Source organism: Triticum aestivum, chromosome 5B, assembly GCF_018294505.1.
Source record: "Triticum aestivum cultivar Chinese Spring chromosome 5B, IWGSC CS RefSeq v2.1, whole genome shotgun sequence".
NCBI lineage: Eukaryota > Viridiplantae > Streptophyta > Magnoliopsida > Poales > Poaceae > Triticum > Triticum aestivum.
Genome location: NC_057807.1, coordinates 693,887,735 through 693,904,729, shown reverse-complemented (window position 1 = coordinate 693,904,729; position 16,995 = coordinate 693,887,735). Strand labels below are relative to the sequence as shown.

The window sequence follows — 16,995 nt, the reverse complement described above, 5'->3', positions numbered from 1 at the left end:
CCTACCAGAGTTCAAAGTACGATCTGCATCGACATTCTAGATAGAGGTTTTACGAATATGTGTACCTTACACACGGTGGAATGATATGACAACATAGGAGGGCCGATCTGCACAGCCCAAATGAAAGTTCATTAGCCCCGAAGTAGGGTTGAGGTGGGGTGGGGAGGGGAGGGCCGAGGGTGGAAGACGAAGGAGGAAATCGATGAGAGGAGACCCGGTGCCAGTATATAGATCGCACCCCACCCCACCCCTTGGGACACATCTGGTCTGGTTAGGTTGGGTCCGGGGTCGACTCGGGGAGTGGGTGGGGCCCACCTGCCAGAGAAAACCTACGGTGGACATGCTCTTATGGTTTGCTATTACTCCTACTACAAGTGCATTTTTCTTTTTTGCGAAATTACTACAAGTACATTGTTGTTACTATTACTTTTATTATTTATATCAAGAAAACAAGTGGTGATGCATTCGTTTTTATTTTGTTTCATTGTTGGTGTGCCGGGATAATTCCAGATTGTTAGGCTCATGCTTTAAGTGAGTTCTGATTATTATTTTTGTCTGCATCTTAAGTTTGGTCTTGCTATGTGTTTCCGGCAATATCACATTGTGGATTTTTAATTTTTTTTATTCAAGACATGGATGCCAAATCGACTAATGCAATAAAGAATGGTGATCTGAATGGTGAGTGTTGTAATCGTAGAGTATAGTTTCACCTAATAGAGCCCGAAGTATGATCCGCATAAATGACACATGAAGAATTTCCACGAGTGTGTGTATTTCACGTTGTGGCAGAACATGACAACATATGAGGGGTTGATTGCTTAGACCAGAACCCTAAAATAGCCCAAAGAAGCAAATTCTCACCTGTGGGCCAGCATCTACTTGATTTAGTGGGCCAAATACTTCGGTTTTAGTGTGGGGCAGATGAGAAGCGACCCAGTATGGTTACCAAGACCATCTGCCGGTGGTGGCACATGGGTTGCCATGGCGACCTTGAAGCTCGGCTCGCCCGAGGCTCTCGAACCCTCGATGTCTATATGGGAAGAGTAAAGCAGCATACTGGAAGTGGTGATAATGTCATAATTCTCATGTCGATTGCTTTGGGTCCACGCCACTATTGAATTCAGATAATTTGTTTAGACTCGCAACATGGATGTCAGAGTTGATGCCAGAAAGGTCCAAGGTTCTGAATAAAGTACAAGATAACATCACCCGATATGTGTTGTAATAGTAAGATACAACATGTATCTACCAATGTTAAAAAAATTAGACCGCGTTTATACACTTGCGTGATCCCATATGATTAAAACTTTACGAACTATGAGTGTTTGCAGCGTGTTTTCGGATACGTTGATTGGGGACCTATATATAGATGGAGGGCAGTTGAAGTAGGGTTGAGGAGGAGGGAGGAAGAAGGATAAGGGGTGAGAGGAAAATCAAGACCCGTACATATAGTCCCTTCCTACCCCCACCACACATCCCCTTCGGGACACATATGATTGAGTTAGGTTGGGTTCAGGGTCGGCTCTGGCGTGGGCATCGGGACCACCTGCAAGAGCAAACCTCTGATGGACATGGTGTTGGGATTTTCTGTTGCTATTGTTATTGTTTAATATCAAGAAAACAGGTGGGATGCATTCATTTTTTCCAATTCATTGTTGTTCTATTGGGATTATTCTAGTTTGTAAATCTCATGCTTTAAACTTTTTTTGTCTACATCATTAGTTTTCTCCCATCTCGTCTTGCTTTTGTTCTCGGTGCCATTAATTCACAGGATTGTTTTTACTCATGTCATAGTTTATTGAATCACCGGTGCAAGAACGGACGGGTATCTGAATTATGAGTGTCGTAATTGTAGAGTATAATTTCACCTACCAGAGTCTGAAGTACGATATGCATTGGCTTCTAGATAGAGGTTTTACGGGTCTACGTACTTGGCACACGGTGGCATTACATGACAACATAGGAGGATTGCACGACCAAAATGAAAGTGTGTTCGCCCCCCTAAGTGTTCGACCCAAACCTCTCCGGACATCGCGTGCGCAAGGGCCTCCTAGCTCCCGTGCAGATGGGGTCGAGTGTTAAACCCTCTGATACCCCGTGCGCACAAGTTCCCCGTGCCCACTAGGCCTAGGGTTTAGCGCTCGAGATCTCATGTTTAGTGAGGTTACTAGTTGTCTTTGGAGATATCTACGAAATCCATTAAGATTGGTTTCACTGTCTAAACAAAATATGCTCAAGATAGATTTTGTTGGAGGATCTCAAAGATTGACATATTTGGGCTTATATGGATCAAGGACACTTGGGAGAACAATTCAAGTTATGGTTTCAAGAAAAAATAATCGTGACCTCATGTGTTGTGTTTTAGTTGACCATGTCTTGAAGCAGGCAACTAGAGTGAATACTTCATTGTGCCTCTCAAGAGATTCTGATGGAGCATTTAGAAGAACAAGTGGTGACCAATATGATATTCATGGTGAGACTTGACATGGTCATGAAAGAGTGTTTGTTGATATAGTATTGAAGCAATAAAGTGAAATGAAATGTTCATTGTGGCTTTCAAGAAACAAATATGGATCATGAGGTAAAGATGTTGGTTGACCAAGTTGAAGCTCAAAGATTGTATCTAGATGGCCAACACACAAACACAGATATTGTACCGTGTGGGATCAAGTGGTCTAGTGGTGTGGTAAGTAATTGTGAATTGAGCTTTGTGAACTAACCCATGCTATGTCTTTGTTATGTTCATGTGGGTTAGGTTTTCTCATGAGCTTGCATCGAAAATATATTTTAAGAAGGCTTTGTGGTGATGGTCATCTAGTTCAAAAGATGAGCATCCAGAGGTTATATTTGAAGCTTGTGATCCACATCGTGATAGCATACATGTGAAGACATGCTTTAGTGATGGCTTCTCTCATTACAGTATGGGGAAGCAATTCACGGATCTTCACCAAGTGACTGTGGTAAAAAAATGATTCCAACTTGAGGCAAGCATTAGCATCATCATAAAACTCAAGAAGGAGGAAACCGAAGAGAGAAGACCGATTGCTCATATGTATAGCCCGTCGCCCCCACCTCCCCTTTGCAACACATCTGTTGGGTTGGGTTCAGGTGGGACCCATGTGGCAGACAAACCTATGGTGGGCATCAAGCCATGATCTTGTGCTTTGCTATTACTCATTTACTCCTACTACAAGTTTATTATCAGTATTACTATCAAGAAAACAAGTGGTGATGCATTCATTTTTGTTCTATCTGAGTGTTGTTGTGCTGGGATTATTCCAGTGTGTTAGCCTCATTCTTAGTTTTTTTTTTCATTTTGTCGCCTCATTAGTTTCGTCTCGTCTTGCTCTGGGCTTCTAATGCACCATTAGTTTGAGGATTTTGTTTTTATTCATGATGTGGATGTCGAATCCACCGATGCAACAAAGGACAAGTGTCCGAATTATGAGAGTCATAATTGTAGCGTATAGTTCAACCTACCAGAGTTCAAAGTATGATCCACATTGACGGTCTAGATAGGGGTTTTATGAGCATGTCAATTTGCACGCGGTGGCGGAACATGACAACTAGGAGGGGCGATTTTCTCAGCCCAAAGCAATAGCACGGGCCGAAGAAGCAACTTGTCTCGTGTGGGCCGACATTTTTTGGGGCCAAATACCTCGGTTTTAGTAAGGATCGGGAGAGGGAACGCGGTATAAGATGGTCCCCGAGACCAATCCGTCGGTGGCAACACGTGGACTAACATGGTTACCCTGAAGCCCATTTTTCGCTCTTGGATCCTCGATGTCTAGATGTGCAGTGTGGCGGTGGAATGAAAGTGATCCTAATGTCATAAAATTCATGTTGATCACTCTGAGTTGGTGGTTCTATTGAGTCAGTAAAATTATTTTGGCTTGCAACATGGATGTCAGAGTTGGTGCTGGAAAGGCCAAGGTTCGAATTGTTGTGGGCGGCATTGCTTGACACGGTGCCATAATTGCAACGTGCAACCTTTATCTACCAATGTTCAAAATCCGACACCACATTTACACACGCGCGATCTCATATGGTAAAGAATTTCCAACATGTATGCTTGTAGCACATGTGCGGATATCTTGAAGCGAAACACAGTGTTTTAGTCTTCCCATTTGAAGGCCATCTTTAATTACACTCCTATGTTTCTTTATGAAAGGGACATGGGACGTCGCTTTTTGTGCCGTAGTATGTATGTAGCACTGAGTTTGTCTAGACAGTAAGAGCGAGCTAGAAAATATATAGTGATAGTACATAATGCGATAAACTCGCCGTTGCCTGGGGAAAAAAATGTAGGAGTAGTAGCATATAAATACTCTCCCACAACGCTCGGCTAGCACAACTCCTCATGCACGCATCTGTTAATGGGAAACGCGTGAGCGGTACTATTTGGTAGTAGATGTTTTCCTTTTATTTGTTTATTACTATTTATTTATTTGTTAGGGTTTACTTGGTATATTATATGGATGTTTATTGATCATGTACCTCTCTTATTATTTGGAACGGTTTTGGGTGTTGCGTGCACCGGCTCCTCAGAGTGAGGAAGCAAGAAGTAGTAGTACTAGTAGTGGTAGCTGTTGATAATTTATTGTTGGCTTGTTATCTTGGCTAATCATAATGAGAGCGGTCCAAATCAGGTTAGTAGAAACGGAAGCTTCTGGTGGCGGCAGCAGCTGGCCTGGCGTGGCGACACGACGAGTGAGCGGTCTTCACTCACGCTCGACGCCACTCGCTCGCACGCGTTGGGCGCCGTATTAACCTGGTCCTACTCGAACTTAGAGTTATTCTGTTGTTTGTTTCGTTATTAGGCATAAAGTGTAGTAGTACCACATTCTCCGGTCACTTCTTCTCTCTTGTAAATATCTTTTGGGTGCTTTAGTAAATATTTTCATTAACTAATTATTCAGAATATACTACTGTACTACTACTATTTTCGGGAATATTCTAGTATTAGTTTTTCTTCTTCTTTTGTCAAGATAGGGAAAACGGTTTCAACCCGTACGAGATACCAAACGGGCAGTGTCACGAAACGCAATAGATATGCTGTATAGCGACGTGAGGGCGGGATATGGGTGCGGATGGAGATGGATTGGCACGAGCAGTAGCACTCAGCCGCGTTGAACACATGCCCGCCCAGAGACCAGAGGCAGAGTGAGTAGGGTCCATCATGTATAACGGACAGACACCAAAGAGATGATGATGATGATGATCATGGTCGTCGTCGTACGGACTAGTATCTCGTTTCTTTCCCGTGAGAGTTTGCTTGGCAGTACGGTCAGTGCCGGTGCCCAACTTCACGCCCTACTTCTCTCTCAAAAAAAAAAAACTTCACGCTGTACTCCTACTATTTCCCTACCCCTTTTTTTCCTGCGGGAGAACATACTGTAGTAGTACACCTGTCGCACCCGGACGAGAAATTAATAATGTGATACTACTAGTAGTAAATAATCTCTTCTTTTGTTGGCTGGGAAAAACAGGAGAGGAATCGTGGCATTCGTATTCGCAAACAAGAAAAAGGAAAAAAAGAGGTATCGTGGCATTCGCTGCTGTTACTTTTACGCCCGTGTCAGTGACATTCACTGCCGAGTTACACGGTCGCCAGGGGTGCGCCCGCTCATCTCATCAATGGTGGTAGCGACAGCAGCTCTAGCTTTACTTTCCTGCAGGAGCGGCTGGCTTCCATACCGGGTGTGACCAACCTTGGATGGCCTGGCCAGGTCAGGTCAATTCAGACAGGACAAGGCCAGGCCAGCTAGGAAACAGCCTTGCTTTGCTTACACTCTCTTTTCTTTCTTTCTTCTTTGAACAATAGAGCTTTTTTTTTTGAAAGGCGAGACGCCGGCGGCTCTCTGAAGATGGAATAAAGGTCTCCCCGCCTAGCCCCCGTTTCGGCGGTGCATCTAGCATCGTTGGTGGGCGTGTGGAGGTGTGTTTCCGGTGGATCTACCTTTGGTGGATTTGCTCGGATCTCGTAGTTGTTCGTCTACGTTCGTGTGTCTTCGGGTTGAATCCTTCGAACCTACGTTATTCTTCATCGGCGGCGGTTGCTGTTCTGGTGCGCTGGTCCTATGGGGCCTTAGCACGACGACTTTCCGACTGTCTACTATAACAAGTTGTGCCCGACTCCGGCGATGGAGGGGTGATGACGGCGGCGCGCCTTCGGCTCGCTTCAGTGCTTGTAGTCGTCGCTAGGTGGTCTACAGATCTGGATGTAATTTTTATTTCTGGTGTTCGTTGTACTGCAATGATTGAAGATGAATAGATTGGAAGTTTTTTCGCAAAAAAAAAACAATGGAGCTTTTTTCTTTTTCGGACTATGTTAGTTTAGGATTCTTTTTTTGCGGGAAATGTCAGTTTAGGATTTAGGGAAAGAATTACTCCCAAATATAAGACGTTCTTTTTGACACTTTCAAGTGTCAAAAACGGAGTAGTACAACTTAAGCAATCTGTACAACATTTCGTAGTACCATTGTTTTGAAACCTAGGTGAGACCTATTATGTTTGCTTGATCAGTGCCGCGCGGACCAAGAAAGAAAGCAAGGACGAAAACGGTACTGAAGCACCGCCACGCAACCTCCGGCCCTGTTCCTTGAGGCTACATTACATCGTTGTCAGAACCGACCTTTACTACTCCGCTCTCTCCTTTCTTTCCACCGTGGTCACGTCCGGCCGGCAGGCGCCCACGCCCTGCACGCCTACACCCCCTCGTACTACATCAAGCTAGTAATAGTAGTCGTCACTTCACTTCAATGCCCTTGCCTTGCCTTTACTCCGTGCATCCAACATTCCAGCCCAACCAGTGTCAGCTCCTGGTACGCCACCACGACCACGACATCAAGGCCATAAAAACTTCACCATCAGAAACAACATCACAAGGGATATCATCATAAAGAAACCAAATGCAGACATCAAAGAATCACATGTGTGGTAGGAATGGCCATATGACTTGAATCTTCATCACTCACTCGTCGATATTATAAAATATATATCGAGAAAAACCACGGTCGTTCGTACAAAACTGTTTGTTTGTATGTACAGAGTAACAGAGTCTCAAATACGATGATGACCTGATGTCAACCTACTACGAATATGTATGTACATGTTTGTTGTCTGCTGCTGTCGTCGCCTCGCCTCGCCGCCCCGCGCGGCTTATTGTCCGAGTCTAGCACTCGTATAAAAAATAACTCCGGATGATGATGATGATAATGATGATCTGCTGCTGCTCTTGTCAAAGCCCAAACCCGGGGGATCATCATCGTTGTTCAGCCGTCGGTCAGAAGAAATTGACCTGCCGGATGGGCGCCGGCGCCAGCGACCGCTTCTCCATCAGGTTGGGCTGCAGAGGGAACAGCCCGAACGGAGAAGAGCCCGGGAATCCTCCCCCTCCCCCTCCCCCCCCAGCAGCTGGCAGCGCGGTGGCTTGGCTGAGCAAAGCACCGCAAACAAAACGGAAGCAATCATGAGTGAGCGGGGAATGGAATCTGGTCTGGTTTTGGGAGAGTTCGTACTACGCATTTGTGGAATTAGATATGTGAGCTGCGTACCTGTCAGCAATGTACGCCTGCTGCCAGGATGGCATGGCCGGGGCTTCCCCCAACGGCCGATGCGATGATGACATGAGTGGCCACAGCCCTGTTTTCATCAAAAAAACAAACAACCCACGTCTCTGAGCAACACGGAACCATGATTGATTCTATCATAGCAATGATTACAAAGCATATAAACATATCAGGAAAGTTTGATTAGTTTAGTCAAGTGTATATATCTGACTTTGGCGGTTTCTTATAATGGGAAATCAAACAGATTCATTACTAGATCTGAATTTCCGCTTCATATTGTTTACGCTTTTATCCGCGTGAAGTGGTTCACAAATATCCGATAGATGATGATGCACTTGGTTGTGGTATGCGATGCACATATTTGTATGCAGTAGAAAACAGTTCCAAATCAAGATTTAATAACAGAGGAAAACCATGTACCTGGCTGTACAGGAGGATTCCCATAACCTGGGTATAGAAGATTTTCCTGCATGTTAGGACAACCAAAAGTTTAGCTTAAACACTAGATTTTCACTCGGATATGTAACTCCCATGTCACAAAGAGCAACTCTCACCTCTTGTCTATGTTCTGGAACATGCTTACCAAGATCTACAAGAAAGGGAAACAATATAGAACATAAGTCAGAGGAAACAACACATTAAGCACATGTGTTTTTTTTAACTTTGAAAAGATAAATCTGTCGCATGAATGCATTTAAGCTGTTTCAACATCAATTTGCTTATATCTCACAGCATGTTAGAACATGGGTTAGTCCAGCATAATATCTTATCCCGTTTTGCTGTACAGAAACTCTGAAGCCAGTAATCATCATGTTCTGACTAGTAGTATAACACATTTGTTTCCAGCTAATACAATACGGTTTCAACTATTAACACCCAAGAGCAACACTACAGGAGTGCAGTTTAAGGTATTCCTTCCAAGTTTCATGTGCAGGTTCAATATGACCGATTACTGTTTTCGAACAATGGTACACACAAGATAATATTCAACAGGAGTGAAATGTTTTGGTACCTGATACAGAGCTTGGCTTTAGGCTGAGAGTTAGATCAAGGTCATCAGATTCTTTACCAAAACACCAAAGGTCCAGTTCCAACCTTGGTGGTGTTGCTCCTACAGAAGGAAGTGGGAGCTCGATCAGAAAAACCTTAAATGTATTAGATTTTCGTATCAACTTCCTAGCAAATGAACTGTGATTACAGAACTCACTAGGCTCATTCCTCTTTGAGTAGGAAGCATCATGGAGAGGTCTTGGTACCCACTTGCGCACCTAGACCACTCAAAAGTCTAAGGTACAGAGAAAAGCAAAGCAAAGTACCCGTAGACAACTCAATGTGGAAATTATTACATTAAAGAATGGATGTTGTAGTGCTTGCTCAGCAGTTGGCCTTCTTCGTGGATCCCAGGAGCAAAGTTGCTATAAAAATGACGAGAAAACAGTAGCAGGTTAATGAGGAAAATTATCACCACATAAATAACATCAAGGACAAAAGCTGGATTATTCACAGCATTCAAACTCATTGCTATCACAATCTATGTAACAATGCAATATAGATTACAGAGAAACATCATGACAGAAGTCTTAGTGCTGATACTTATAAGCCAGGTGTAAGTAGAATGAACGGACATCAACTGGGGCATCTACAATTTTACACGCGCAAAGGACAACTTTGCTCCAAGACCAGAAAAAAAAACAGTGGTTCTTTGCCGTACCTTGATCAAGTCTAAAGCTTCCAGGGAAGCATTAGGAATAAGCTCCCACAGATTTCTTGGCGGAATCTTTGGAACAGATGATAAGTATTAGTGCCACAAAAGCATTTCATCCAATGAATGTAGACAGAACTCATTTTCACCTGAAAAAACTGGAAGCTACTTGAACGAGGCAGATTCATTCCCTCTGGCCAGAGGGAGTAATCTGGGGTCCCAAGCACAGCGCATATCTTGTATACCTGATCTGTCTCACTATGATAAAATAAAATATTAGAAAGGCAGAGCGATAGAGGTCAGTGTAATATAAAGAGAGATACAAGTAATCTGGTCTAGATTTATGCTATGAAAAGTAGAGATCAATACATACGTTTCACCAGGGAAAAGTGGAGACAGTGTAAAAAGCTCAGCCAGAATTGCACCAATGGCCCACATGTCTGTGAAAGAGCACATTTATTTATTAATGACAATATCATTCAGGCATAAAGGCTCATAAGGGGAAGCTATAATGACACAATAAGATTAAAATATGAGGAAATATGGCAAGGTGTCATTTATTTCTCGTATTAGATGAGAGTTACTATGTGTTAGGCAATTAGAAAACAAGATAGAATAAACAAAATATAAGCAGTAAGCACAAATTAAAAGAAAATAATTTACAATATAACGGAATCCTTTTTATGCATATAATCTTAAACCAATGAGAGAATCATCACCTATAGAAGGTGTGTAAGCTGAAGCTTGCAGCAGCACCTCTGGAGCCCGGTACCTTGAACATGACAGGTAAGGTTAAGGTAAATACCCAATAGAGTAACATGGCCTTTTTCATACAGAAACTCACCATCTGGTAGAGACATAATCTGTGTAAGGAGGACTGGAGCATACTTCTCTTGCCAACCCAAAGTCAGCAATTTTAACAATTCCGTTTGTCACCAGAAGATTTTCTGAAAGAACAGAATTCCCCTTAGATTAGTCATTTTACTGGTACAGAGGGAGCATCATTCAAACAGAATTTACTCCACCAAATTACCAGGTTTCAGGTCACGATGAAAATATCCATTATTATGCATGTACACAAGGCCTTGCAGTATTTGGAGCATAAACTTCCGTATCTCTTCTTCAGAGAAAGGAGCACTCCTTTCTCTTATAACATCGTATAAATTACAGTCCTGGAAGGGAGAAATCAGTTACATTTGAGTACCACAAGATGTTCAAGAGAGCATAGGAAGTTTAAAAACTCAAAAGGCTCCAGCCGACGTAAGATGAATTTCTCACAGACAAATTAAGAAATGTGAACCCAAGTAAATACACACTACAAGACTAGTGATTATCCCTGAGACACATGTAGGTAGTCATAACACTTGGTACAAACATCAAAAAGAAGATAACAGACCGCATGTAGGAATTGCTATTAATGTTTTGCTTCCATAAGTTAAACAGTAAAACCGATGCCAAGAATAACATAATACCATGTGTTCAAAAATGAAGAACAACTCGTGATTTTCCATCGTCACCTCCTTCAATTGCACTATGTTGGGGTGATTTAGTTTCTGGAGGGCCTGCACAAGGATGGTTCTCCATTAACACAAAATGCAAAACGGTGTTGTTTGATCAGATACGATGATATACCCATCACTGAAGAATATTACCTTTACTTCTCGCAGACTGATGCACTCTTCCCAGTGGTAAAACTTTCTCTTCATCTTTTTAACAGCAACCTGAATGTAGTAAAAAATAAATTAAAATTGCTAATCTCTGATGGTTACAAGCATAAAAGTCACAGGATAGACAAAGGGAAGAAAAATGAGGCTAATATAAAAGTTACAAGAAAGCAGAGTCCTTTGACAAGAATGCACTTACAATTTCATTTGTTTCTATATTGTAAGCCCTAAAAACGTTTCCACAAGTCCCATCACCAATCTCCCTTATTACTTTATACCTGCAAAAATTCAGAAGCCTCATCAAAAACTAGTTCATCCGCCAGAAAATATACAATGGGCAAAAAATAACTATAGCTCACCTTTCCATGGTCGTTAACTTCACTGACAGAGGCTTCAGCAGGAATCACTGAACAGTAACAAAACCGAGCACTGTTGAACCCGCACCACCTTTGAAGCTCATGACGGTAGTAGGTTCGCTAGTACAGGGTTGCATAAGAAGAAGAAAGGTCCAGACGGGGGTGTCAGAGCATGAATGGTTATGCATCATTATTTGCACAACTGACATGCTTGTTGCGGCTTCAGTAAAACTCAGCAACGCATCATCCAATGCATCGGCGTGGACACGCTGAAGCCATCTTCAGATCCCCCCAGCACGTTCATCGAAAAATCTGCAAGAGGTAAAAGAGATTTTGCCTCAGTATCTGACTCTCAAGAGTGCAGACAAAATTGCATCCCCTTATGAAAGATGCAGCCAAGAAAGTAAAGTAAATCGAGCACACAAATAAAGATGCGTTCTAATGGCGGCAGTTTATCCTTTTTTGGAGCCAAACAGAGTTTCTCTCTTCTGTTAGATATATCATCAATCACCAACAGACTTGACAGAAGCGACTAACCATTTCCCAACCAACGAAACACGTGATGGACGCAGCAAAATAAAAGGATGGAACAGTGGCCACACTATCGGACAAAAGCGAAACGGATCCTCGAAAAACAAATCGAACCACGCACTCAATCAGAACAAAATCAACAAAATAATGGCGGAGATGACTTCCGCGCGAAGGCCGAAGGGTACTACAAATCCACCACGCGCCATGAACAGTCGTTCTGGCGCAGCGGGGCCAGAGATCTACTCTGGAAGGTTCGAGGAGGAGGCTGCGAATTAGGTGCCAACCAACGCATTTAAAACAGGCAGAGCCGCGGAAGGATGATGGTACAGACGGGGAGGGGTGTTAGCCCCTCCGCAATTTGCGCCGGAATCGGTTGAATCGCGGCGGAATCCCCAAACCGAAGGCCGCCTCAGACGAGGCGAACGCTAACAAACCCGTAGTAGATCAGGAACAGCGATTGAACGCCGCGGGATCGCAACCGAAACGCCCTGGCGCGGACGCCACATTCTCCCATTCCGCACGCCACCTCGAGGATTGCAACCGGGAAGGAAAAACAAAATAAAATCCCCAACTCGGCCTCAAAACCGATCTGAAGAGCGCCGGGCAGAGATGTTAATTAATAATAATCAAACCGAAACGCAACCCACACTGGCCCGCCTCGGGCGAGAGGAATCGCGGCGGAAACCCCTGAAAAATTCGCGCAATCCCCCCCGCACGAGCCGCAAACTCTATTCGCGTCGGACGACGATTCGGGGCGGAGGAAGGGCGCCCGCGCTGCCTGGCGGGGGCCTCGTAAATCACGGAGGAAGACGGGAGGGGAGGGGGGAGGGGGGGGGGGAGGAATTCACCATGATCGGCGGCAGCATTTGCGGGGGGGCCGCGGCGGAGGGAGCCTCCCGTGTGGGGATCGCTGGCGGGCGGGCGGGCGAGGCTTGGGAGGGAAGGAAGGAGGAGGGGCGATAAACTTGGGGAGCGAGGTGGGGGAACGAAACGAGGGGAGGAGGAAAAAAAAGGGGGGAGAGGAAGATATCGCGACGCGGCAGTGCGAGCCGGGGGGCGACGCGCGGGAGATGACCCTTTTGCCCTCGGATGGCGCGGGGAATCACGGGCGGAGCCGGCGGGGCTAGTGGCGGGGGGCGGGCCGAGCGGATAAGCGCGCCGGGGGTAAGAGGGTCATTTCGGGGTGGGGGCCGTGCGTGCGCCCGCCCGCTAGGTGCACCAACCAACCGGCCAGCCGTGGACGCCCAAGGGGAAAAAGGGCAGCGAGCGAGCGAGCGAGCCGGTTTGAAAATGTCGTCCCGTGCCGTGCCGTCGCGCTTCGGCGTCGTGCGATTGACGACCCCGCCGTGGATTACGCGGCCTCTTGTTTATTGCGGGAGTGAATGCACGCGCGCGCGATCCGTGGGGAACTTTCATTTCATTCGGTTTGGTTCGGTTTGATTCGATTTTATGATTCCAATTCCACGGAATATGATCCAATGTACAGCTCATAAAAGGAGAAAAAAAAATAAACTCGTCCATTTAAAGGTAGATACTACTCCTACATAATATCTACACTCGTGCTTACTCAAAAAGGAAAAAAAATAGAGATTCTCACGTCTTCTGGGAGGTGTGCACCATGGTTGTCATGTGTGTTTTCCCAAGAACGCGGATGGCCAAGGTAGGGTGTCATATGATCTCCATCGACGTGCCGCCGTTTGGGCGTCGCATGCGCACAGATTTGTTTTGTTTGTACGGGCGAGAAGGCCGTACAATGCAAGTTGCTTAGGAACGGGACGTCATGATATGAATCGATTCTTTCACTATAGGATACTTCCTCCGTTCAGAAATACTTGTCATAGAAATGACTAAAAATGGATGTATCTAACACTAAAATACATCTAGATACGTCCATTTCTTCGACAAGTATTTCCAGACGGAGGAAGTACATAATACATAATTATTTCAACTTTCAACTTTCGCGGTGTCCTTTAAACAAAACCACCTCCTCTTGTTAGAAGATGCACGGTGTTTGACTTGCCCAACAGATTGTGGCACCACTGCACTGCACGAGCGAGGGTTCTTAGGGCATCTTCAGCCGCGTCCCCAACAGGTTCTCCCCAGGCGATTTTGCCGCACCGGCGCCAAAAAAAGGCCCCAGTCGCGCCCTCAGAAGCCCGTTTTTCGTCGGCTCGGGCAAAAACTGGTGCCGGCGGACCCAGGCCGAACCCGGCGCCCTGGGGGCGCTTGGGGAGCCGGCACAAGCGAAAAAGGCGTGTGGGCCCGCCCTGGAGGGGACCCGATGGGCCTTTTCCCGCCGTTTCTTGACGCTTTTCCCTCGCATCTCTCCCGCTCGCTCGTCTTCCTCCCGCCATTCTCTCCCTTTCTCCCGCCAAACCCCCTCCCGCTCGTCGCGAAGAAGTACGTCATGCCGCGCGCGGCGGCAACCGCGACTGGCGTCGTGGCCCAGCCGAAGCAGAGGAAGCCGAGGGCGCCGCCATCGAAGCCATCGGGCATGTCGAACGCCGAGTGGAGGGTGGAAGTTCAGCGGCGCGAAGCAGTCACCGCCGACAGGCGGAACAGGGCCATAGCCAAGAAGGTCCGCGACAACGCGGCGCGCGTGGCGGCGTCTTCCTCATCGGTCGACCAGGCGGGGATGAATCCACCCGTCGCCAGCCATGCCCAGTACGCGCCCTGGGGACAGCAAGGCGCCGGATCTCCATGGGGTTCATCGTCGCCCGGCTACGCCGACGGCGACGCGCACGGTGGGTTCAACCCAAACGTGACCTTCCCTCATGGTCACCCCGCTACGCGCACGCCCTCGCCCGCCTTCGTCGGCGTGCAGTACCCTCCATACAACTACTCGCTGCCCGCCGCCTACGCGTCCACACCGACGCCCCATCTCTACCGTGGACCGCTACCCTTCTCGCACCTCGGCGACGCCGACGACACGGGAGCCGACATGGACGACATCAGGAGTCCATCGAGCATTGCCTCGCCGACGCCCAGGCCCGGGCCGTCCTACGCGAAGAGAAGACCGAGGCGCGGTGGTCGTCGCTAATGAAGAACAACGCCATCAAGCTCGACCTGCTCCGGACGAACGTCGCCGCGAAGAAGAGGAACACCGACATGGCTTTTCTGATGGGCGGGGCGGACATGCTCCAGAGTAACAACGAGAAGCTCAAGGCGTGGTACCTGGTGCAGTGCGGCCTCATCCTGAACGAGCTGCCGACGGCAACGCCGACGCCGCCGCCGACGCCCACGACCACACGAACGCCAAGCCCGAACGACGCCTCTACATCGCCGCCCAGCAGTGCCGAAGCCGCGCCGACGCAGCCCAGCACCGAAGCAGCTCCGACACCGACGAGCCCTCGCACGCCGACTCCGCCAACGCCTGGAGCCGCCCCCGCCGAGTGAATCGTTGCGCACGCGAACTTGCGGCGGCGGCGCTCTGTTTTTTGTAACGCCAGACTACGTCCGATCGCCGGATTTGCGGCGTCTATTGAGAGCGAGAACGACCAAGTTTAAATTTTCCGCATCCTGGGGCCGGCGCGTGGGGGCGTGACTGAGAGCTAGGTCGCCCCAGAGGCCGAACTAGCGCCGACAATGCCCCCAGGCCGCTCTATTTAGGCGCCTGGGGGGGCGAACGGCTGGAGATGCCCTTATATCGCACGAGCGAGGGTTCTTATATCGGCAGGGGAGTTTCGCTCTTGGTATTCTCGAAATAATCTCGCCGGTTGCACGCTTTGCTTTCTAGGCTGTTCGCTTGCTCTGCGATTTCACATCAGGACCGTATATATGCTCTGCGTGAAGAAATTTACTACTGCTGTTTCGTCAACCGTTGGATTATAACAGGCAGACAAGAGGTGCAAGGAGAACCACAATATGCCACGGCATGTTCCGTCGCCAAAGGGAGCTCTGCACAAGGACAGTAGCACATAAGATAAGGTGATATAGTGTTTTGTCGAAGCTTCAGACAGGAACGTCTGGGTGGTGTAGTTGGTTATCACGTTAGTCTCACACACTAAAGGTCCCCAGTTCGAACCTGGGCTCAGACATCTACTTTTTATTTTGCCTTTTTTTCTTCCCTTTTCTGCCTTTTTTTTCAAATTTTGTGTTGGTTTGTATATTTTAAATATAAATAGAATATATTTCTTCCAACTTCCAGCATATTTTGCTTCACGTTTCTAACATTCGAACCTAGGCTTGGACATTATTCCTCCTGTTTCTGGGCATCCATTTCCTTTCCCTTTTTTCGTAAATTTCCTATCATTCCGTTGTGTATGTGTATGCATAATTTCCAATAGTCAACTTTTTTTTACTTCCATTAGATTTTGCTCAACATTCAATAGATTGCTAAGGCTTTTCCGTTTTATTTTCAATTTTCAGATTTGTGTTGGTTTGTATATTTAATGTATAGATATATTTATTTCAACTTCCAGCATATTTTGCTTCACATTTCTAACATTGAAAATGAGGCTTGGGCATTTATTTCGTTTTCCTTATTTTCTGTAAATCTCGTACCATTTTGTTTTTTATGTGTACCATCGCGGGCTGCCGCGCTCACACCCAAAGCCAGCATGACCTTGGAATCTGCAGCCAGATTGAACGCGGGCGAAAGTCTTCAGCCTCGGTCCAATGGGACCAACACGCCGGAGGGAAAGGAAGGATGGCCATCACTTCATCACGCCGACGACAACACAACTCTGCAGTCCATGGCCAGAACAAGAGCCACCTTGCCATGGTGAAATCCACTAGCGGCATCCTCCAACATCACATCGCAGCACCCAATAGCAAGAACAAGAGTCACCTTGCCATGGCGGAGTCGGGATCAAGGGACAAAATCTCACCCAGTCGGTCGTCGCCTCCGTTGCGAAGACCACGCCTAAAGAAACATATGCCCATCGAGTCGATGGATCTGGGAGAAGACAACGCCGGAAGCTTGTCGATGCCGCCACAAGGGACCTTGCCAAGATGGGGAACATTAACATCGAAAGATTTTGACACTTCCTTGTAATTTTTTATGTGAGTGAGATGTTCACATTAACCTATGCAGGGCTATTAAATTGTGTCCATAGTTATTCCATTTTTTGATAGAAAACTTCTATTTGGAAAACCTTGAACACTCATAATATTTTTTTAGAAAACTGTAATTCTGAAACCGCGGGGCATTGACTTGTCCATGCTTCCCG

The 16,995-nt window shown here is 46.5% G+C and overlaps 1 protein-coding gene and 1 non-coding gene across 2 annotated transcripts; one reads left to right on the top strand and one right to left on the bottom strand.

The window, feature by feature from the left end:
* Positions 1-6,954: 6,954 nt before the first annotated feature.
* Positions 6,955-12,848, bottom strand: LOC123114299 (cyclin-dependent kinase F-3). Its single transcript, XM_044535728.1, has 18 exons — positions 12,673-12,848; positions 11,297-11,605; positions 11,137-11,215; positions 10,926-10,994; positions 10,746-10,835; positions 10,307-10,445; positions 10,118-10,220; positions 9,993-10,045; positions 9,647-9,713; positions 9,423-9,531; positions 9,283-9,348; positions 8,918-8,986; positions 8,779-8,839; positions 8,584-8,682; positions 8,126-8,160; positions 7,992-8,037; positions 7,557-7,644; positions 6,955-7,436 (listed from the first exon to the last, which is right to left on the bottom strand). Exons 2-18 carry the CDS (start codon positions 11,302-11,304, stop codon positions 7,286-7,288), a joined length of 1,332 nt encoding a protein of 443 aa, XP_044391663.1. The 5' UTR covers positions 11,305-11,605; positions 12,673-12,848; the 3' UTR covers positions 6,955-7,285.
* A 2,939-nt stretch (positions 12,849-15,787) lies between these two features.
* On the top strand, positions 15,788-15,861 carry TRNAV-CAC (transfer RNA valine (anticodon CAC)). Its single transcript has one exon. It is a non-coding gene; the product is annotated as a tRNA-Val (tRNA).
* Positions 15,862-16,995: the final 1,134 nt, after the last annotated feature.